The sequence below is a fragment of the Canis aureus genome, chromosome 12 (assembly GCF_053574225.1).
Source record: "Canis aureus isolate CA01 chromosome 12, VMU_Caureus_v.1.0, whole genome shotgun sequence".
NCBI classification, from domain to species: domain Eukaryota; kingdom Metazoa; phylum Chordata; class Mammalia; order Carnivora; family Canidae; genus Canis; species Canis aureus.
The window spans coordinates 34429157-34452947 of NC_135622.1; the positions used below are offsets into that span (position 1 = coordinate 34429157).

The 23791-nt window shown below is 34.8% G+C and overlaps 1 protein-coding gene across 5 annotated transcripts in view; it reads left to right on the forward strand.

Annotated features, from left to right (window-relative positions):
- ATL2 (atlastin GTPase 2) overlaps positions 1-23791 on the forward strand; it is a 55912-nt gene that overhangs the window by 25836 nt on the left and 6285 nt on the right. For 4 of the 5 annotated variants that reach the window (XM_077843573.1, XM_077843572.1, XM_077843575.1 and 1 more), the window contains 8 exons: positions 12540-12674; positions 12974-13078; positions 16743-16793; positions 17097-17153; positions 18645-18737; positions 21040-21178; positions 21946-22073; positions 23229-23285. In XM_077843573.1, coding sequence (XP_077699699.1) covers positions 12540-12674; positions 12974-13078; positions 16743-16793; positions 17097-17153; positions 18645-18737; positions 21040-21178; positions 21946-22073; positions 23229-23285 — 765 coding nt within the window. Of the gene's footprint in view, positions 1-10156; positions 10306-12539; positions 12675-12973; positions 13079-16742; positions 16794-17096; positions 17154-18644; positions 18738-21039; positions 21179-21945; positions 22074-23228; positions 23286-23791 lie in introns of those variants that run through there. The other variant, XM_077843576.1, reaches the window with a different exon arrangement.

The window sequence follows — 23791 nt, forward strand, 5'->3', positions numbered from 1 at the left end:
ACTATTAGGTCTATTATGTCAGTATTTTAAAAAAATCATTATTTGTACAAGTAGGGAGTTATATAAGAGGAGATGAAAATCTGTAATGAGAAACAGAATAGGTGGTAGTGGTGGGAGAGAGGATGACTTTTCCTTGCGAATTATATATGTATATTCAAGTATTCTATGCCTTTCCCTTTTTTTTTTTTTTTAAATTTATTTATGATAGTCACACACACACACAGAGAGAGAGAGAGAGGCAGAGACACAGGCAGAGGGAGAAGCAGGCTCCATGCACCGGGAGCCTGACGTGGGATTCGATCCCGGGTCTCCAGGATCGTGCCCTGGGCCAAAGGCAGGCGCTAAACCGCTGCGCCACCCAGGGATCCCTGCCTTTCCCTTTCTAATGCTGATTTGGTTGTTGAGGGGTGTAGTTTAGATAAATGTGTTTTTTCTTTTCTTTTTTTCCTGGAGTATAATTTATATACAGAAAAGTATCCAAATCTTTAACTGTATAGCTTTCTGAAATTTTACACATGTACACACCCATATTACCACTACCCAGATAAAGATACAGAACCTCACCCCCCACCTTATTATATCCCTTCCAGTTAATATCTACCCCCTAGTTAATATCTACTCCAAAAGATAACTGCTATCCTGGATTCTTGTACCACAGACAGTTTTGCCTAGTTTTGAACTGCATGTAAATGAAATCATACTATAAAAGCTTGTGTTTGGCTTATTTCTTTGAGATATCTATGAAATGTGTCCGTGTTTTTGCATGTAGTGAGCATTCATTATTTTTGTTACTTTGTTATCTGCTATATGATTATACCACATTTTATTTATTCATTTAGCTGTCAGTGGATATTTGTTTTGATCTTACCAGTTTTAGTAAGTTGATTTTTGTGAATCCCCTGCTTCCCAAGTAGATTACACCTGTGATAATAGGAAGTATTAGAAGAATGCTGATCAAAAATTATCATGTAAAAGTAATTTGAATTTCAGGAATTGGTTTAGGAAGGTCAAAACTTAATTTAGAATTAAATTATGAATGTAAAACTTAATACTTGGGATATATGGGTGAGAGCTGCTACTGAACTCTTGTAGCTAGTCTTAATTCTGTACAGAGTTGCTTGTACTTTTATATCATTTTCTGTTTTTTAAAAAAATTTTACTGTGAGTTTTTAACACCTATGAAAGTAGATGATAGCATAATGAGTGCTCATGTATTTATAGTTATCAACTCAATCTCATTTCATCTATACTCCAACTCATTCCATACTTTATATGTTGTTTTGAAGTATGTCCAGGTATAGAATTTGTCAATATTATAGTATATATCTCTTTAAAGATAAGGGGTTTTGTGGGCATTACAATAATATCATGCATAAAAACGAGTAATTCGTAAGTTAGGTAATAAAAGGGATAAACTTTGCAGTTGACTCATATGTTTTAATTTAAAAATTTTTTTACAGTTCAAGTCAAGATTGAACCAAATGAGATCCACATTGTGATTGGTGGCCTTTAAAGTGCTTTTAATTCTTTTTAGGCTTCCCTCCGTCTCTTTCTTGGCAGTTTATTTTTTAAATAAATTAGTTGCTGGTCTTACAGTTTCTCCAGTCTGGATTTGCTGTTGTTGTTGTTGTTGTTGTTGTTTTTTATCTGAATGGTGTAGTTTTACATGTTCCTTTGTCCTGTGAATGTACTATAAATTGTGAGTTAAATCTATGGACTTGATCAGACTCAGGACTTGTTCGACTTTTTGGCAAAAGCATCTCATAGATGATGTATTCTTCCATGAGGAAGTACAGATTATCTCTTAAAATAACAGTTTCTGAATCTTTGTCGAATTCTAGGTATTCTGATTACTGGGCATTTAATAGGTATTATCTCACTCAGTATTCACATTACCCCAATACAGTAATATTAGTATTTCAACTTGATAGGTAAGGAAATGAGGCTAAATTTAAAAGACATGGCAAGGCTGAAACCAGCCAGACCAGACAGTTTGATTCCAAAGTCTTTATTCTTAAAACCACTATGTAAAATGATGTTTGGTCCTTTTCCATACTTTCACTGAACTGTTCTTTTGAAAATGGTCACTTTCAGTGTCTATTTCAGTAGTTGAGATAGACTGACAGGAGTGCATGCCTGTTAACTTGTTTGCTGCCCACTGGTATCTATGCTTAGGTGAGTAAAGAGTTTTGACTACATTTATAACATAATTACTAAAGGCATTTTAAGGGAAACTATATATAGTTTTTATATTTTACTAGAGTTGCTCCCTGAATGGCTTCCAGAGATCAGGAGTAAGAACTATCTTTAAGGATCATATGTGCTGCTACATATAATTTGCCAAAAGTACAAATAACTCCGAATTGGCCATATGGGATGTTGAACTTGATTTCACCCTTTTTTTCCCCTAAGGCTAATAACAATGTCTGAGATGTGAGACTTGTGGGAAATGTGTGGATGCATGAAGGAAGGCTTGTTTCATATTCTTTTCTAAGAAAGAAATATATTTAGAGTATGAATAATATTTTTAAAAGGTTCTTCCAAGGGTCATTATTTTTTTTTGTGGTATAACTTAAAATAAAGTGCATAAACCTTATTAGTATAGCCAGTGAATTTTTGTGTACCTATACTTTTGTAACCACTGCCACTCAAATCAAGAAAGAGAACATTACTAGCACTCTAGAAGGCTCTCTCATCGTGCTCCCTGCCAGGTATTACTGTCTTCAACACCAAGAGTCCGCCACAATCCTGACTTACATCACCACAGATTAGTTTTGTCTACTCTTGATTGAACTTTACATAAATGTAATCATAAAGTATTCAGTCTTGTGTCTCATTTCGTTCACTCAACATTGAATCTAAGAGATTTATCTGTGTTATCACATGCATTAGTAATTGTTATTGCTGAGTGGTATTTCATTGGATGAAGATAAATCACAATTTATTTACTCCTTTTGACATATGAGTTATTTGTAATATTTGTCTGTTATGAATAAAGCTACCATGAAATTCTTATATAAGTCTTGGTGACATAAGTACTTACTTCTGTCGGTTATATTCCCAAGAGTAGAAATGCTAGGTCCATAATGCCCATTTAACTAGATGGATTGCCAAAATTTTTTCCAAAGTGGCTTTACCAATTTGTACTTCCACGAGCAATGTAAGAGATTTACGTTCGTTATGCATCTTATGAACACTATTGTCTTTTTAATTTTAGCGTTCTGATAGGTATGCATTTTGTAAGTTTTAAGTCATCATCCTACTCTTTACAGGTTCATGTTTATAAAACTGTTGCTACATTTAATGTAGAAATTTAGCTTATTCATCTATTGAACTGAATTAACTTGTGTATTTCACTTACGACAGGTGAAAGGAATACTCTATATAACTTATGTGATAAGCTGCTGAAAATTTAAATTTTACATTGTTCTATTTTTGCCTATGCAGGAAGCCAGCAAAAAATTTTTTTAAGCCAGCAAAATTTGATCAGAATTTTAATAAAGAAAATAAAAATTGTTAGGCTTATTTTTATCCCTGAATATAAGCTAAAGGGTTGAGTTATGTGAACTGTGGATTACCGTTTTTTCATCAGCACACTGGCTTTTTTTTTTCCTCTTAGATTTTGATTTCTGGGCTGAAACTAACCTTCTGTTCTCTCATATGCAGGTTTAAAATTAGTGTGAGTAATTTCAGTTAGAAAAACTTCACCAAATGTTGCCAAAGCTAGAGGAATCAAAAGCAGATGAGATGGAGTAGTCTACAATATATTGTTCAAAGTCCTTATAGCAGTATCTTAAGAGAGGCTTTCTCAGTTGCATTCCTGAGTGTCTATTCCCTGAAAAATGTTGTTGTTTGTAGGCTTTGAAAACATCTCTCCAGCTATAAGCCCCACTTGTATATACTGCCTGTTTTGTAGTATCATCACAATTACAGTACCTGTGTCGTCATATATTTGTACTTGGGAGAACATAAATTGTTCTAACAGAGCTTTTTTCCATTCTGAAATCTGTGTTTCTTTTAAGTTAAAATTTACTATTTCTGGGGCACCTGGGTGGCTCAGTGGTTGAACATCTGCCTTTGTCTCAGGTAGTGATCCTGGGGTCCTGGAATTGAGTCCCATATCTGGCTCCCTGTGGAAATCCTTCTTCTCCCTCTGCCTATGTCTCTGCCTCTCTCTCTGTGTCTCTCATGATTAAATAAATAAAATCTTAAAAAAAAATAAAATTTACTATTTCTAAAGTACTTGATTTCATTTAGGTCATTTACTGAAGGATATCTTTAAGTAATAGACTGTTAATGTAAGAACTGATCAAACACATTAAGACATTTAGGGTGTTAAACAGTCTTGTATAAATTAAGTGCCTTTTATTATTAACTGTTGTTGAAGAATAGTTTTTTAAAGTTATTAACTCCCTGTCTCTCTCATTCTCCCAGAAAATTTTGCTGTTTAACTGAATGAGTTTTCGTTCAGGAATGTTTGTTCTGTTTGAAACATCATTTTCTTACACATTTTTAAAATCACTAATAGGATGCATTTTCTATAGATACTTTGGATAATGGTTATCATAATCTTACACATTTTTAAAATAACTAATAGGATGCATTTTCTTTAGATACTTTGGATAATGGTTATCATAATCCGTCCATCAAAAAGCAAGTTTAGGGGCACCTGGGTGGCTCAGTTGGTTAAGCAGCTGACTCTTGATTTCTGCTGGGGTTATGGTCACAGGGTCCTGGGATTGAGCCTGGGGCATCTGCTTGAGAATATTCTCTCTTTCTCCCTCTGCCCCTCTCCCCTTGTTCATGTGCACTTAAACGCGTGCGCGCGCTCTCTCACAAATAAATCTTAAAAAAACCCAAACAAGTTTAGTGGTGCCTGGCTGGTTTAGTCAGTAGAGTATGCGACTCTTGATGTTGAAGTTGTAAGTTTGAGCCCCATGTTGGGTGTAGAGATTACTTAAAAATAAAAACATCTTAAAAAAAAAAAAACTTAAGCCATAGGATTTATGACATGTTACACTAGTACATGGATATATAGCAGAACCTCCAGTGGACTTTCCTTTTCCTCCTAGACTTCTGTAGTAGTATGGGATGGATTTTGTATGACTGGAAGTCTTTGTTAAGCTTGTCTACTAAGTGTATTTGATTTTTGGTTTTTCTTTTAACAGCTTTATTGAGATATAATTCATACACCATATAATGCATCCAATTAAACTGCACAGTTTTATGGTTTTTAGTATATTCGCAGAGTTGTACTTGGAAGGGACCTAGAATAGACAGTCACAAAATATGGTGATAGTTGTCACCAAAAATCAAATTTAGAATATTTTTATCACCTAAAAATGAGAAAAATGAAGCCCTGTATCCTTTAACTATCACTTCCCCTTCTCTACCCCCAAAACCTCTGGCCTTAAGGAACTACCAATTTTTTTTGTCTCTATAGATTTGCCTCTTCTGGACATACACATAAATAATATATGTGGTTTTTTTGGTGACTAGCTTCTTTCATTTAGCATAATATTTTATTTTTTTTTAAAGATTTTATTTATTTAAGAGAGAGAATGAGTGGGGGTTTAGAGATAGAGGGAGAAGGAGAAGGAGACTCTCCACTGAGCAGGGAGCCTGACACTGGGCCTGATCCCAGGACCCTGAGATCATGACCTGAGCCAAAGGCAGATACTGAACCAACTGAGCTACTTAGGCACCCCTAGCATAACGTTTTAAAGGTTCATTTATGTTGTAGCATTATCAGTGCTTCATTAATTTTTAAGACAATATCATTTTATTTATAGATATACCACATTTTCTTTATCCAGTTTATCAGTTAATGGACATTTGGGTTGTTTCCACCTTTTGGCTTATGAATAATGTTATAATTATCTGAATACATATTAATATAATTCACTAATTATAAAACAGTAGTATATAATAATAATAATGGAATTAGGCAAGGGTCTAGCTTCAATTCTTTTGTATATGTCTATCCATTTGTTCCAGCACCATTTGTTGAAAGGCTGTTCTTTCTCCATTGAATGGTCTTGGTACTTTTTTTTTGTCGAGAATTAGTTGGTCATAGACATATGAATTTATTTCTGGACTCTCAGTTTTATTTCATTGGTCTATATGTCTATTCTTAATGCCAGGACCAGACTCTCTTGGTTACCAATTGCTCTTTAGGGAAGTTTTCAAATTAGGAGGTGAGAGTCCTCTTATTTTGTTCTTTTTAAAGATTGTCAATTCTTAAAAAATAAAAAATAATAGTAAAAAAAGATTGTCTGGGGATCCCTGGGGGGCTCAGTGGTTTAGAGCCTGCCTTTGGCCCAGGGCGCGATCCTGGAGTCCTGGGATGGAGTCCCACGTGGGGCTCCTGGCATGGAGCCTGCTTCTCCCTCCTCCTGTGTCTCTGCCTGTCTCTCTGTCTATCATAAATAAATAAATCTCAAAAAAAAAAAAAAAGATTGTCTATTCTAGGTTCCTTGCAAGTCCATGCATATGAATTTTAGACCTAGCCTGTCGGTTTTTTTTTTTTTTTTTTTTTTTTGATAGTCACACAGAGAGAGAGAGGCAGAGACATAGGCAGAGGGAGAAGCAGTCTCCATGCACCGGGAGCCCGACGTGGGATTCGATCCCGAGTCTCCAGGATCGCGCCCTGGGCCAAAGGCAGGCGCTAAACCTCTACGCCACCCAGGGATCCCTAGCCTGTCAGTTTTATGGGAAGTTAGCTGGAATTCTGTTGGTGATTAGGTTGACTGTGAAAGATCAACTTGAGTATTGCCATATTAATATTAAGTGTCCCACTTCATGAACATGAGATTTTTTTCCATTTATTTGTTTGTTTTAAAGATGTTTTTCTGTTTATTTAGATCTTTAATTTTTTTTCAAAAATGCTTAATTATTTGCAGAGTATGTTCTACTTTTGATAAATGTATTACTTTTTAAATGCTATTAAGTATGGAATTGTGGTTCTTTTTGTTTTTGTTTTTTGAGAGCGAGAAGGAAAGCAAGAGAGATTGGAGAGGGAGAGGGAGAAGCAGAAGCAGACTCACCACCAAGCAGAGAGAGCCCAGTGAGGGCATGATCATGACCTGAGCTGAAGGCAGATGCTTAACCAGTTGAGCCATCCAGGCACCCCTGAAATTGTTTTCTTAATTTTATTTTCAGATCGTTCATTGCAAGCTTCCATCAAATATAATCAATTTTTGTATATCGATCTTGTATCCTGTGACCTTGTTCAGTTCCTTCATTAGTTTCAATAGTTCTCTAGTGTGTTCTTTAGAGTTTTCTACATACCAGGTCATGTCATCTGTAAACAGAGATAGTTTTACTTCATCCTTTCCAATCTAAGTACCTCTTAACCTCTTTTTGGCTAACTATATCCTGTCTAGAATCTCCAGTACAATGTTGAGTACAAGTGGTAAGGTTGGTATTCTTATTTGTTTTCTTAATCTTTGGGGGAGGAAGTGTTGAAGTTCTCACCATTATCTATGATTTTTAGCTGTAGGAATTTTTGCATTTTTTTTTTAAATCAAGTTCAGAAGTTCCTCTCTGTTACTAGTCTGTTGGGAGGTTTTGTTTTGTTTTTTAATCGTGAATAGTTGTTGGATTTTGTCAAGTGCTTTTTCTATGTATCTATCGATATGGTCATGTGATTTTTCTTAGCTTGTTGATATTAATTTTTTGAGTATTGAGTCAGTTCTTGCATTCCTGGAATAAGTCTCATTTAGCTGTGGTGTATAATTTTTTTTAATATACATTGTTGGATTTAATTTGCTAACATTCTGTTGAATGTTTTTGCATCTGTGTTCCTGTGCTTTATGGGTCTGTAGCTTTCCTTTTAATGTCTGCAGAACTTTTTCACCTTCACAAACTGAAACTCTGTACCCATGACACTCCCATTTTTCCCCTCCCCCTCAGTGCCTGGTAACTACCATTCTCCTCTGTGTCTCCATGAATTTATTCTAGGTACTTCATATAAATAGAATCATACAATATTTGTTATTTTGTGGCTGGCTTATTTCATTTAGTATAATGTCATCAAAGTCAAGGACATCTTTTAACCAGTTTTTTTTTTTTTTTTAATTCTTCGTTAGTGTGCACCTAAGTTGATAGAGTTGTCCTTTGTCTGCGCTTGTGACTTGGATAAGTCATAATGTTATCTGTCTAGCCCCCAAAGAGAGGAGTTGGGCATGGGGTTAGGTAAGATGTTAGATAGTTTAAAACTGTTTTAAGACTCTAATGTTTCTTAATTTGTTCTAGGATTTGCAGAGGATTCTTATGTATTTAAATAAAAAGACTAACTGATGCTTTGTGGTCAGAATATGTATATTACTCTATCCACAATTTGGATGTTGATTGTTAATAACCTATCTCCTTAATTAGGTAGATTTACAAGATTAAAATTTTCATCTGTGGTGCTTTTGTGGGGGAATGTCTCTCAACTAGGAAGGGTCTCCTCTTTTATTGTAGTGTTACTTGAAACTTTAATTTCATCTCTTTTGTCAGTTTTTCCTCCTAGCTATGATAAGTTACTATGGTCTTTATTTTTCCAATCTGCCCATTGAAGGGTGTAGGCCTTCAAACAGGAAGTTGTGTGTGTTCTGACATTGACCTGGCTGGACCACCAACTCTGTTTAAAGTTTACCTAGCTTGTTTCACTTCATTGCTAGGGAGTGTTATCTTGCCTATGGTGAAATAAGAATTTATTTCTTATTGGGCAGCCCAGGTGGCTCAGTGGTTTAGTGCTGCCTTCGGCCCAGGGCATGATTCTGGAGACCTGGGATCGAGTTCTATGTCGGGCTCCCTGCATGGAGCCTGCTTCTCCTGCCTATGTCTCTGCCTCTCTCTCTCTCTCATGAATAAGTAAATAAAAATCTTAAAAAAAAAAAAAAGAATTTGTTTCTTATTATTTAGAGTAGGTAGGGTTTCTTTATTATTGATAATTATATTACATTGGTAAGTCTTTTTGGCAAGGCTTATGTTTATTCTCTATAGTATTTGATTATATTTAAAGTTCAGGTGTTTTTAGATTACTTTTTACCATTGAGATTCATTCTAAAAGATCTCTTTTTTTTACTGAAGGACTAAGATTATTTTTGGAATTCTGAGTTTTAAGGCTTTTTTTCATCTCCCCAGTAGTAAATGGCACCAGTTTACTGTATTTCAGTTCTTAGATTTATTTTTAGTAACTTATGACAAATATCATCTTTTTACAGTGAGACTGCTTTTAGAATTCCCTAGAATGCTTCTGAAGGGCAGGAAAGTTTGTTCTTGTGTACTGTTGTAGCCCTAGAACCTAGAACGGTAGCTGATACGTGGTAGGGGTTCAGTGAATACTTGCTGAGTGAATGTATGAATATGTTTCATGGAGCTTATCAGTATTCAGTATGATATAGTGATAGACTTCTTCAAGTTTTACCTTTCTTCTCTCTCTTTAAAAAAAGATTTAGAGAGAGAATATGAGTGTATGAGTGGGGGGAGGGCAAAAGGAGAGAATCTCAAGCAGGTTCCCTGCTGATTGTGGATCCTGACTCTGGGCTCCATCTCACCACCCATGACATCATGACCAAGACCAAGAGTCTGACGTCCAACCAACTGAGCTACCCAGGTGCTCCTCTTTCATACTTTTGTTGACTGGTAAATTTAGTGGTTTTTAAACATTTCCGTAACAGGGTGAACTAGGAAACCATGATACATAGTAGATTTTTTTTATGAGACTTTTTTTTTTTTTTGAGACATCAATTCTTTTTAAGTTTTGGAGAAGGTAAGATTAGCAAATATGTTGGCCTGTGATTTCAGTCATGTCTGCTTTTTAAAATTTGTTTTTACTTTCTTGTCTGTGTAATTGATTTTAGGAATAATAAAAGGGATCGTATTTCTTCCATATATCTTACCCATGCTCAAAAGGAAACACATTGAAGCTTAGTAAAATTTTTTGTGTTCATTTATTGAACAAATATTTTGAGTGCCTACTGCAGGTCAGGCGTTATTCTATGTCCTGGGAATACTGATCTGTGTTTTTTCTATGTCCTGGGAATACTGATCTATGTTTTGAGACAAAAAAAAAAAAAAAAAAAAAGACAAAACTTCCTTCTTCATGGAACATACATTCAGGTGACATCATGGAACTTACAGTCTCATACATTCTCATAGATACATAAGACAAGTAAAATATAGAATAAAAATTGATTAACAGGGTGGATTCTTTTAAGTTGTTCCTATAGGTTGGACCTTTTAAAAATAATTTATCAAGTACCACTTTGGCATTGTTAGGGGAATGAGAAGCCACATGTGAGAGCCTAAAATGGGGTAAGACACTTTGGTAGGAACAATTTGGTAAACAGGTGGAATTTATACCGTGTGCTCTGAAGACTCACGCAAGAAGTGCAGTCCAAAGCCATGTAAAGATAACCACCTGTAGTGTCAGCAGTATTCTTAGGAATTCATAAAAGTTAGAGTTTCTTGATTGCTGGCTCAGTCCACGCAGAGAACAGGTGGAACAAAGGTATAGATCTGCTAAACAACATACATATTTAGAATAGTGATCTTTTTGGTATGGCAGAAAAAGTGTGTGTGTGTGTGTGTGTGTGTGTGTGTGTGTGTGTGTGTTAGGGGGATCGTAGGGACTATTGGGAGCAGAGATAGGAAAAGTAAATTAAAAAAATTAAAAGTGGGTTGTATACAACAGAACTCCAGAGTTCTATAGATAAATGGGGAACTGCAGATGACTTTTTAAAAAAAGATTTTATTTATTTACTTATTTGGGCGTGGGACAGAGGGAGAGAATCTCAAGCAGAGCCCAACTTGGAGCTCCATCTTACCACCCATGAGATCATGACCTGAGCTGAAACCAAGAGTCATGCTTAACCAACTGAACCACCCAGGACCTCTGCAGATAACATTTTAGGACAGTAGCATGATTCCATTTCTTGTTGAGAAAATTAAGTGACTATGGAAGGATGGGTTGGAGAATATAGCATGGAGGTATAAGAAGACCTATGTGGAGCATCCAAAATATAGTCCAAGGGGCAAGACCACCATTGGGCTTGTTTAGGGGATATCATAATCTCTCTAATCCTTGGAAGGGCCCCTCCTGAAGTGCAAGTCCTTAGTATATAATGTAAATAGAGTTATGCCATGAGGTAGCTTTGTCACCAACAGGGATGAAGGGGCCTTAAGTTGAAGACACTGAAAAGTGAAGAAGACTGCAAGAGAATTTTGTGATTGATAAGATTGGTAACCTATTGGGGATGGGAGTTTTGTGGGATAATAATAACTATAGGATGGCTTGAAGTTTAAGGCTGATTTTTACATTAGATGATGGTCTAGACAACACTTTTTTTTTTCCCCACCTTAAATCTGTTTTTCATAAATTGTTTCATTCCTCATTGAGCCTACTTTAAACATCTTTACTCTTAATGTGACCTTTGCTATCTGTTTTGGACTATGTATCTAAGCTTGTTAAAAGTATTTCTGAAACAAATGAATTTTTCCTGTGGGTTACTTTTGAGTAAAGGGTATGTGGGCTAAAGTATAGGGATCTTGATATCTGTCAAACTTATTCATTTATTGTGTCCCAGAATTAATTTTCCAGATAAATTATCTTATTATGTATTAATTTTTATGTTATTTCACGATATTTAATTATAACCGTCTAGCCCTGTGGTTTAGGTAGAACATTTTATTTGGAAAATTTTAAACATAACCAAAGATAGGATAGTATAATGAACTCCAATGTATGTATCAACATTTTGTTGGTCTTGTTTCATCCGTATACCTCCCTGCACTTTTATTTTTTTGCTGGAATATTTTAAAGCAAATGCCGGGCATATTTTTTTACCATAAGTACTTGAGTATTTAACAGATAAGAACTCTGTTATTGTTAGTATTACCCACAGTACCGTTATCACACCAAACAGTCATTTTTACTGTGAGTTAGCACTGCCTAGTAAAATATCCTGTCTGGGTTCAGATGTCCCTTTTGGTTTTAAAAAAGGCTTTTTTTTTTCTCTTTTAAACCAAAAAAACAATTGGACTGTTTGAATCTGATTCTAAATAAGTGTTTTGGTTATTTTTAAAGTTGGTATTTTTTAAAGAGAAAATTAAGGCAGCGTGAAAACATTTTAGTATAAGCTATTTTAAGAGAGGAGTGCTTTTTTGACAGCCATTCTTTCTGGAACTTAGTTTTGCTTATTTGTACAAGATGTCACAATAGCTAGTATCTATTTTTTGTGATTTTTAAACATAGGAAATCTTCAAAATGGGGAGAAAGTGGGTATGATCTCACTTATCTAGAAGCCTAGGGAATGAAAATGTGAGATTTGAGATGTTTAGTTTGTAGGAGACTGTCTCTAAGACCAAAGCACCTCAGATAGGACTTGGAATTGCTTTTGTAACTACTTGTGTAATGTTAAAGTGTATTTTATCTTGCTGGGCTTACCTGCCTCATTTGTAAAATAAAGAATGGGTGATTTCTTACACTTCTCATTAATTAGTTCTTAACTTTTTGTGTTTTATTTTACATTTATGCTTGACTTTAACAGGATTCCCAAAGTTGGATTGGTGGAAACAATGAACCATTGACTGGCTTTACGTGGCGAGGTGGTTGTGAAAGAGAAACAACAGGCATACAAGTCTGGAATGAAGTATTTGTGATCGACAGACCTAATGGAACAAAAGTAAATGTTTATACTTTCTTTCTGTTTTTTTTCCTCCCATATTCTTTTTTTGATCTCTTTCCTGGTATTAAAGATCAAAACACAGAACTGTTAATGCGATGTTAACTTTAACATAACATATATGGATTATCATGTCAAAACGTGTGAGATACTTAGAGTACTTTCCTTGACTTTATTACTGATTTTGACATTTATCATTTTAAATTTGGTTTTAATAGTCACTGTTGGTAAAAAAAAAAAAAAAATTGGTCACTGTTGGTGAATATTTTACTTAGTATTTTAAACTTTTAAATTCCTAGGTGGCTGTGCTGCTAATGGATACCCAGGGTGCCTTTGATAGCCAGTCAACTATCAAAGACTGCGCAACGGTGTTCGCTCTGAGCACCATGACTAGCTCTGTCCAGGTGAGACACGAAATGGCATGGTATAATCAGTTCAGATAATCCTAATACCTTTGCTCTTTCTTCAAATGCTTTTTGAAAACAAAACAGATGAGCATAGGGGAAGTGGATGGGAGAGAGGGAAGCAAACCTGAACTGGTAAAGGACTCCACTATAGAGAACAACTGAGGGTTGCTGGAGAGGAGGTGGGTGGGGGATGGGCTAAATGGGTGATCTGGATTAAGGAGGGCACTTGTTTTGTTGAGTACTGGGTGTTATATGTAAGTGATGAATCACTAAATTCTCCTGAAATCAATATTACATTATATGTTAACTAACTAGAATTTAAATAAAAATTTGAAAAAGAAAAAAAATGATCCACATTGAAAAACAAATGTCTTTTGATTGAAGAAAGAAGGATTAAAATTAGAGTTATTTACATTTCCATGCTTTTCTGGTTCACAGTGTGGAATTTCATACTTTGAGTGGTTAGCTAGGAAGTAATAAACCAATAACCAATCCCTTTGTTTTTTCATCATAGCATCTATACTTTTTTTTAAGATTTATTTATTTGAGAGAAAAGACAAGTGAGAAAGTGAGAGTGTGTGCGCAAACCTGTGGGAGCGAAGAGAGACAGAGGTAGAAACAGAATCTCGAGCAGACTGCGCTGAGCACAGAGCCCTACATGGGGCTTGATCTCAACAACCCTGAGATCATGACCAGAGCCAAAACCAAGAGTTGGAGGCTTAATCCACTGAGCTACTCAGGCACCCCTATGCTTGCTTGATTTTTCTCTCTTTTCTTTTCTTTTCTTTTCTTTTCTTTTCTTTTCTTTTCTTTTCTTTTCTTTTCTTTTTTTTCTTTTCTTTTCTTTCTTTTCTTTCTTTTCTATTCTATTTTCGTTTTCTTTCTTTTCTTTTTTCCTTTCTTCTTTCTTTTTAAAGATACCGCATGTTATCTTTTTTCTTTTCTTTTCTTTTTTTAAGATTTTATTTATTTATTCACAACAGACACAGAGAAAGAGAGAGGCAGAGACACAGGCAGAGGGAGAAGCAGGCTTCATGCAGGGAGCCTGATGTGGGACTTGATCCTGGGTCTCCAGGATCACACCCCGGGCCAAAGGCGGCGCTAAACTGCTGGGCCACCGGGGTTGCCCCGCATGTTATCTTTAATTGAATTCAGTCATATGGTTCCCAGCTATATTATAGAGTATGTCTTTTATGTTTTGGCTAAACCAATAAAGAAAAGATCCCAAGTAATTAAACTTAGTTTTCTACTTGATATGTATGACAACTAGTACTTGATTATTTGGTGGTAGTAGAGGCAGAAGAATTAATTCATATTAAACTTACAAAATGTTATGTGATGGTCCTATAATACTCTAAGGACTTATAGGAACCATTTGATTTAGTAAAATCCCTTCTGTTTTTCACTTACTCTGTACTTGAATTGTGTTTTTTATTATATCAAGTTCTGGTCTCTTCAAGCTAGTCCATCTCTTTTCTGTATAATTTAGGCTGATGGACTGATTTAAACTACCACATGTCATTTTGTATCTCTTTACTTTTTTTCCCCTGAGATCATCTGTGGTTGATGCTCCTCTGGCTGAAGAGTGAATTATTGAGTATGGTGGTTAGCCCTAGCTGGTGGTGATGTACGCAGAAGTATATGTGCAAACAGTAGAAGTATATGCTCCTCAGATGATGTTTCTTATTGATGGTAGATCATAGGTGGTACTGTCATAGCATCTTGGAATTTTGCTAATGGTTTCTGGTAATATCTGGAACATATGTCCAGTCTCTTATAAGTTCCCATTTCCTTCCTTCCTCATTTTGAAATATCTAGCTGTCAGAATGAAAAGAAATTTTGGATATTATTATGAGATAAAACAGGAATGCTTTTCAGAGTGGCTTCTGTTTTTTTTAGGGCCGGTGAGCTCTGGTACTGCCAATTAAATAATGCTTTTGGGAACCCTTACAATATCTTTTCTCCATTTTGTTCTACCTTTTTTTTCTCTGATCTTGCAGGGTGGCACTACTGCCATTCCCTTGAGGCAAGCAGAAGCCAGTCTTTGTGCACTTCAGATTAGCTGGCTCTGTAGCTTGCCTTAAGTTATAATGAAGGAATTCTCTGTCCTGAAATTTGTACCTTGGTGTTCTTTTGTCAATTTATTTAACTTCACGATAGTAGGTGGCCTGGTTTTAGACAATCACTTAAAGCCATTCCACCACTTTCTTATCTGTAAAATGAGGATTTTACCCATCTTGCATGTGATTGTTGTGTGGAGGCAGAAATAAGATCTAAATGAGATAATATAGAAGAAGATACTTTGCAAACTATGAACAATGAAGGTGAAAATTATTTTCATTTTTTTCTTCATCTTTGAGGTTACATTTTTCTTTCATAAATTATCTGGTTGGTCGATCAATGACAAATCCATTTGTCATTTATTCTTTCAACAAGTGATTGTTAAGCATCTATTAAGTAAAATACAATATACTAAGTACTAATGATCTAAGATAAACAAGTCTCTCTTTGTGATTTGCAACCTGGCCCAGACAATGAAAATATCTTGACCTGTTTTCTAAAACCTAAGATCCCTATGGGTAGGAATAGGTTGGTCATGCTTTCAGATTTTACATTTAGCTCTAGTATAATCACCTCAGTCATTAACTACTTTTTAAGTTCCATGTTTGGAGTTAGTCTGTTGAGAATGTCATTTTAGGTTTGCTGGCCTGTTTTGGCTATTTATATTTTTGACATCCAAGTGATTCAGCTAGATTATCACTTATTTGCCATTAGAACAAATTGTTCTATTTTTGGAGTAACCCTATTTTCTTAGACCTGAGTTATTTTTCTGCAGGGGTGACATCTGTGGATACTCACTTTTCTCCCTCGGCAGACTGTCACTTTTTAGCCTGACTTGGAAGGATTGGACCTCTTTTGCAATTCCAGTCTTTTCTCCAGTTTTCCTTCCTTGACAGCACGCAAATCTTCAGCTCTGGGCTCTGTGCCCTGTAAAGCCTCATAAAAGATTCTAGAAAGGGCAAGAGTGCCACCTACTGTTATATTTTTCAGCTATCATAGGCTGGTAAAATGTTCATTTTAAGTTATTTAGACCAATGATTTACTTGAAGTAAAAAAAAGCCATGTAAAGTTGATGATAGTCAAGGCACACACTAAATAACTATAAACTATATCTGTCTATCCATCCATCTGTCCAAACACATCTGTTTATCTATCCATCCACCCACCCAAACACACACTCTTAAGATTATACTAGGGAGGAGTATATTTTTGCAGAATTATGTCCATTGACTTAGGAAAATAATTGTGGAAACAGTCTTCACTGTTAAAAAAAATGATCATGTCACAACATTAAAGAAACTTTGGGAAGGAGGAAAAAAAATCCTTATTACATAATATACCTTTAAAAAAATATCTGCCACTTTCTAGACCCCTTATGTATGTTTTCATGATTTTTGCGTAATTTACCGCCACTACTTCCCCCCTTAATGTTTTATCCTGTTAGGAAAAAAGAAAATTCTTTTCATGTGCCACTGGTTAAGCTAATGGCTAGGTGATTCTTTTGTGCTGATGTATAAAATACCCTTAATTTCAACAAGTAAAGTTGTACACAGCTAGGTATTAAAAAAAATGGATAAAAACTACAATTTTGTTTTAACAGGTATATAATTTGTCTCAGAATATTCAAGAAGATGATCTTCAACACTTGCAAGTATGTATTTCTCAAAGAATGTGTGCCAAAGAATTGAAAATATAATTCTTACTTGTGACTTTCCATCTAGAAACCTATTATAGTGTAAGAAGATTCAGTATTACATGGTTTTAAACTGAAATATAACTTCTTAGCTAGAAGAAATTTTAATGTATAACTAGTCTGTTAGAAAATTAAATGCTTGACTTTCAAATGATTTTAAAGGCTCTGACATCTATATGGTCTTACATAGAACGGCTTTATAGATAAATGTCTTCTTTCAATCTATTTGGGGGCATTATTTTAAATAACTTGCTTTAATAGTTATTTACAGAGTACGGCAGACTTGCAATGGAAGAAATCTACCAGAAACCATTTCAGGTAAATAAGTATTTTATCATTTTTAAAAACTTACATATAAAAAGCTGTCAAGCCACTTTATCTTTTAAGTCTGAAGATAAGAGGATATTATAACAAACTCATTTTTATTTTTATTTATTTTTATTTTTATTTTATTTTATTTTTTTTCAAACTCATTTTTAGTAACAGATTCAGTGTAGTTGAAACTAATGTAATTACCACCTGTAGTGGGCTAACAAGAGTAGGAAATAGAACAAATGAATATAGTTAGATTGTTAATGCTATGCTTAGATTAAGAGGTTAATGTTTCTCTTAATTAGATGTAATTTAATTCCTAAACTTGAGACAGTCATGTAAGTTTCTTTATACATGGAAAACTATTACAAAATATTGTAGGTTTTTTGTAGTTATTCTTAATTTTGGTTTCATATAGAAAATTTCACAATTTATTATATCTCTCCCTTCCTTCCATTCCCTCAATCCCCATATTTTTTACTCCTGTTAAATGCCAGGTACAGAATATTAAGTCAGAAATAAACCTAGGTGGAGTTATTTGAGAAGTATATGCTCTGTTTGCTTCTGTAGAGTCCTGTTGTGACAGAGATTTAAATTAATAAAAGCAAAGCTAATTTCAGGTGGTTTCTTTTTTCAAGTAAGTGTAATTTGTAAGTTGACATTAGTACTGTTTAGTCAGATGTGTTATAATAGGTGAGAATGACTCCACCCTGTTTGCTCATCAGTATGTGAAGTACTTACTGTGTGACAGCTGATGATCTTTAGTGTTGGTGGGTTTATATTGATTCTGCCTCAGTCTTATGTGACTCAGGTGATCACTTTTATGAAATATCGGGGCAGGCTATGGCTTTATTTTCTGTCTAGGGATGAAATATACTGTATTTGGCCCAAATCAGTTTTTCCTAATTGGGATAATTCTGTCACCCAGGGGACATTTGCCAATGTCTGGAGACATTTTTGGTTGTTACAGTTTTGGAGGGAGGTTAATGCTGCTGGCCTAGTGCATAGAGGCCAGAAATACTTCTCACCAACCAGCCACATGCAGAATTGTCTGGTTCAAATTATCAGTAAGGCTGCGATTGAGAAACCAAAGCATATATGAATAAGAAATTCAGTGAAAAGAATCAGTTGGTCTAGAATTAGATTAATTGCTGTTAGTTATACAACCTTGACTTAAAATTATGATCTGTATGCCCTAATAATGCCTTTTGTTGATTTTTTTAAGATCCCGTATTATTGCCTCTGGTGACTCTTCAAATACCATGAAGTTCTCAAATGGAAGCAATTGCTTGGTATAGGGGCTAGGAGTGTGTGTTGTAGGCTTAGGTAGGACCTTGCTAGAACTATGAGCAGTATTAACCATTTGGTTACTATAACTTTTCATAGGGATTGTTTAGGGGAGTGGTTGTTAAATTGTTTAGTGATTTTTTTTTTTTTTTTTTTTTTTTTTTTTTGTAAAATTTTTAAGAAATGATTTCTACTTTTTTCTGTCTGTAGACACTAATGTTTTTGATTCGAGACTGGAGTTATCCTTATGAACATTCATATGGTTTGGAAGGTGGAAAACAATTCCTTGAAAAGAGATTGCAGGTAAGCCCCCATTTCCTAGTGAGGAGAGCATAATAAGCATGAAGCCAGATGAAGGAGTCTGCTGTCTGGACTGTTGCTTAGACTTCCTGTCTCTTAAGTGTTGCCACTATAAATTGCATATCCCAAATTAGCCTATATAGAATTGATGAAAAGTAGATTGGTTGTACTCCTGTACAATATTCAAAGGATAAAATTTTGAAGGAGACTAACTTTTTTGATCTACTTGCATGTGTCTCTTTTTGGCATAGCTGAGCTTTCCAAACAATTGGAACAGACTAGGTATAGGTAATATGATATACATACATTGAACACAGATGATGTGTTCTGTCCAAAGAATACTGTCTCTTAGAGTGACAGCATATAGAGCTAGAAGAAGGATCTTAACCAAATCTAATTCAGCTTCCTTTTTTAAATATATAATGTAACTGAACCCAGAAAAGTGACTTGCCTTTGGTCTCTTAACTAATTGTTGATAACTGGAACTAGGACCCTAATGTCCAGACTCCTGATCCATGCAACATGCTACATTAAAGCATTCCTAGAAAATAACCTCACAGCATGATCCTTTGTTCCTGAGGTGTACCCTCCTATCGAAGTACTTGGGGGAAATTATCAGGTCAGATGTATCCATCTACTCACATACACAAAAGTTACATGAAAATCTCTTAATTTGTAAGTGGTAGGGTCCTCACTTTTGGGTAATAAAGTTTTATTGCCTGTAGGATGATGTATTTAGTTTCTCAACTACATTAAAAAACTCGGGGCATAATATAATTTTCTTATTAAAAAAATAAGAGGGAAACCAATTCCTCGTTCTTGGCTATTGGAAAGGCATTTCCAGACCCTATTGTCAGAGATAATTTCAATCATCAGAGTTTTCTCTGGTTTATTCAGAAGAAATGAATACAGAGCATATCAGACATACTAACTAAACTCAGAATTTTTTTGAACTTCAAAGACCACGTTTTGTTTTTGTTTTTATCTTATTGAAATGATACAGGAAAGTGCTCAAGTTGTAAGCGCAGCTTGATAAATTTATACAAATGAATGTAGCCATCTTCGGTACTCACCAGAAGTACCCACCTTCATCTATTACCCCCCAGCCCTCTACTTGTATCCTGACCTCTGACGAGCTTTGTGTGTACTTTTTAGGAAAGGAATCATATACATCATGTATTCTTTTGTGTCTAGCTTCGTTTGCTAGTATTATGTTTCTTAGATATTGTTACATGTAGTTTAGTTCATTCAGTCTCATTGTTATGCAGTATTCTATTGTATGACTGGACAACAATTTCTTCATTCTACTCTTGATGGAGATTTAGGTAGTTTCCAGGTTTTGTTGATTATAAATAGTGCATCGTTTTTTAAAATGGTGTTTGAGAAGAGTCATTGAGAGAGTATGTGAATTATACTGAGATGAGTAGTTATTAAACGAAATCTAAATTTAAGATTTTCTTCTAGAAAACACATAGCAATCTCTCTTCCCAAAACACTGATAACTAGCATAAATCATAAATAGTCATTTGGGGTAAGTAGTGAAATCCCAACAAGTTTCAAATATTTTTTAGACTGCATTGGAGCTTTTTCATTTTTAGCTGTTATTTTGCTCGGGGGTTGACCTTTTTATTTGTAGGCAAATTAGTACTTTGTTTTTCTCTTTGCTGTTACAAGTACTTTAAAGGCAAATTCTTTTTTTTTTTTTTTAAAGATTTTATTTATTTATTCATGATAGAGAGAGAGAGAGAGAGAGAGAGAGAGAGAGGCAGAGACACAGGCAAAGGGAGAAGCAGGCTCCATGCAGGGAGCCCGACGTGGGACTCGATCCCAGGTCTCCAGGATCGCGCCCTGGGCCAAAGGCAGGCGCCAAACCGCTGCGCCACCCAGGGATCCCTAAAGGCAAATTCTTAATTTATCTACTGGTTTGTAAACCACAACCACTACTTGTTAGTCTGGTGTTAGATAGTATGATTAATTATTATTTGTATTTTTTCATCCGTTCGCAGCAAACATGGGGGAAAACATCTTTTCTAGTTTTCAGATAAAGTGGGGTCTTACCAAAGTGGTCAGAAATGGGTCTTTAGTAAAATTTTATGTTGTCAAAAAACACCCATCTGGAAGTAGCATTGGAGTTAAGTGTGCACACTTGTGAGTATGCATGTGTATTTTCTTTAAAACAACTTCTTCTTCTTCTTTTCCAACTCCTCCCCCTCCTCCTCCTCCTCCTCCTCTTCCTTCTTCTTCTTCTTCTTTTTTTTTTTTTTTTTATTGTTTGCATCTTCACCCTGTTTCTTTCTCCCCTCAGGTAAAACAGAATCAACATGAAGAGCTACAGAATGTAAGGAAGCACATTCACAATTGTTTCTCAAATCTTGGTTGCTTCCTTTTGCCACATCCTGGTCTTAAAGTTGCAACTAATCCTAGTTTTGATGGGAGATTGAAAGGTGGGAATTCCCATTCTTGATAAAATCAGAACTTTAATTTTTTAGAGGCTGAGAGTTTAAAAGAAAAATACATGGTTCCTTAATGTTTTGTTTTGTACTGGAAGATAGTTTAATGAGGTGATTTTAATGCTGTGTGGTCTGTCTAGCTTTCCATTGGGTTTGTCACAGACACCTAGTGTATGGATTAGCATATTTTATAATGTGATCTGTTGCTTAGCACTAGTGTCCTAAAAATTCCAAAGGCTGAGAACATTTCAGTATTTCATCTGTTTGCAGTCTGTAAAATGTTTTACTAATATATTGTATTCATGTAATCAGATTTAAGACTGTTTTAGGGATGATGCAAATTTTTAGGTATGTTTTAGGATTAAATGTGATGGCTAAAGGCTGGAGGAATAATGAAAGTTTTACAATATAGCTGGAAATACAAAATCTAGTATTAAAATTTAGTATAATTTCAGGAATTGTTTGTCTTTTGAAAAAGACTTGGAATTTATTTTGGTAGATCGCAGTTTATTATTTGAGCTGAAAAAATTATTGGAGGATGAGGGAAATGGAATAGCAGAATAAGAGGAGTATTTTTTCCTAGGAGATAGGTGTTTGGATGAAATTTTTTTTTTAAAATAAATCTACTCAAGTAATAAATACTGTATGTATATTGTCGTTTTCATGAAACAAGATTTTATGAATCTTTACCAGAGGGGACTGCTTTTAATCTTTCTTTCTTTTCTTGACTAACATGCTGGCTTTTATCTCATCTCCTCCAGATATTGATGAAGATTTTAAAAGAGAGCTTCGAAATCTAGTTCCATTGCTGCTTGCCCCTGAAAATTTGGTAGAAAAAGAGATAAGTGGATCTAAAGTCACTTGTAGAGATCTTGTAGAATACTTTAAGGTAAAACTACATTAAATGACTTTGTCTCAGTTAGAAGTATAGCTGACTTAAAATTGATATGTATGTATACTTTAAAGCAAAAAAGTGAGGTTTATATATAGTTTCTTTTTCTACTTTGAATCGGCTATATCAGTTTTTAAGGATAGTTAAAATTACAGCAGACAACTTGTATCTCTTAGACAGTGATTTTATTTGTTTATGGAATTATCCTGCTTTTTCTTCAGCTCTGATATGAAGAGAAGACCATTCACCATATAATTGTCATACCATTCTATCATTTGTGAATGATGATAAATAATTGGGAATGTAATTCTGCATCTTGAGTTCTCATAAAAGCCTTCTCTCTGAGTTCTTGAAAACTTGATAAGAGCAACTGAAAGTACAAAACTGGTTTCTGAGTTTAAGTAAATTACTCATAGATTTTTTTTTTTTTTTCTCTCTCTCTCTCTCTCTCTCTCTGCTCTTTTCTAGTCCTCATAGCTTGCTTGCCAGAACAAAACCATTGTCAGGGTTCTTTCTGTTCATAGTAGTTAGAGATGGAAGGGAAATTCCAGTTGAAAGTATATTTTGGGTCATTTATTGGACAGTTGATGTTCACTTTCATACTATTTTTGTTATGAATTAATTTAGAGGTAGTAAGGAGTTAAGATGAGCAATTCCTATATGAACTTACCAAAAACTTTCATTTTTCCTTCTTATCCTTAAAGCATAAATTAGGTAATTTTTTTCTTGAACTGGAATATAATTTAACTTGGTCAAAGTGAAATATTGAGTAAAAATATTTTCTAACATTTAAAACAATGGCAGGAGGGAAGAATTATGAATGTCTTTTCATAAAGTAGATGGCGTTGTATAAATAATTTTTATATATGAGATAACTTATGCAAGTTGGAATTATATTTAGAAACAATCTCTAGGATATTATTTAGCAACTTTTTTGCAACATGTATTTTTAATAATGTTGAGAATAGGGTTAACTTTGGAAATGAGAGTCTATGATTTTTAAGATTTTAATTTCCTTTTTTTTATTTAGAATTTTTTCCTAGACTTCCCTTTTACAAGCATGAATTATTTTTATATTAAATGGTTTTTCTTCCTTCATGATGTAGAGCCAAGTTGTTTAACCTGCCAATATAATGTCTTTTGTATTTTTAGGCTTATATTAAAATTTATCAAGGAGAGGAACTTCCACATCCAAAGTCCATGCTTCAGGTAGTGTGTGTGTTGTACATATATTTATGAAGGAAAAAAGTCTTTGGTTTAGAAATAAGTGCTGGAGATGGAGTTGTGCTTCTTTCAAGCAAATAATTTCTTTTGCAGGAGATGGCTTAATATGGGCCTCTCTGAACCAAATTTCTTCTGTTCTCTGAGCTTTGACCATAAACGTTGGAAATAAAGTTTATTTATCCCTTTGATATTAATGATTTAGAGCTGCCTCTAGTGCATATAGTTTTTTTCTTTTTTTCCCTCTCCTTTTTTAAAAGCTGTTCTTTTAGAGGTGCTTGGGTGGCTTAGTCAGTTAAGTGTCTGCCTCCAGCTCAGATCGTGATCCCAGTATCCTGGGATGGAACTCTAAGCTAGCTCCATGCTTAGTGGGGAGTCTGCTGCTCCCTCTGGTTTTGTTCTCTCTCTCTGTCAAATAAGTAAATAAAATCTTTTTTTATAAAAAGTGTTCTTGGGATGCCTGGGTAGCTCAGTGGTTGAGTGTCTGCCTTTGT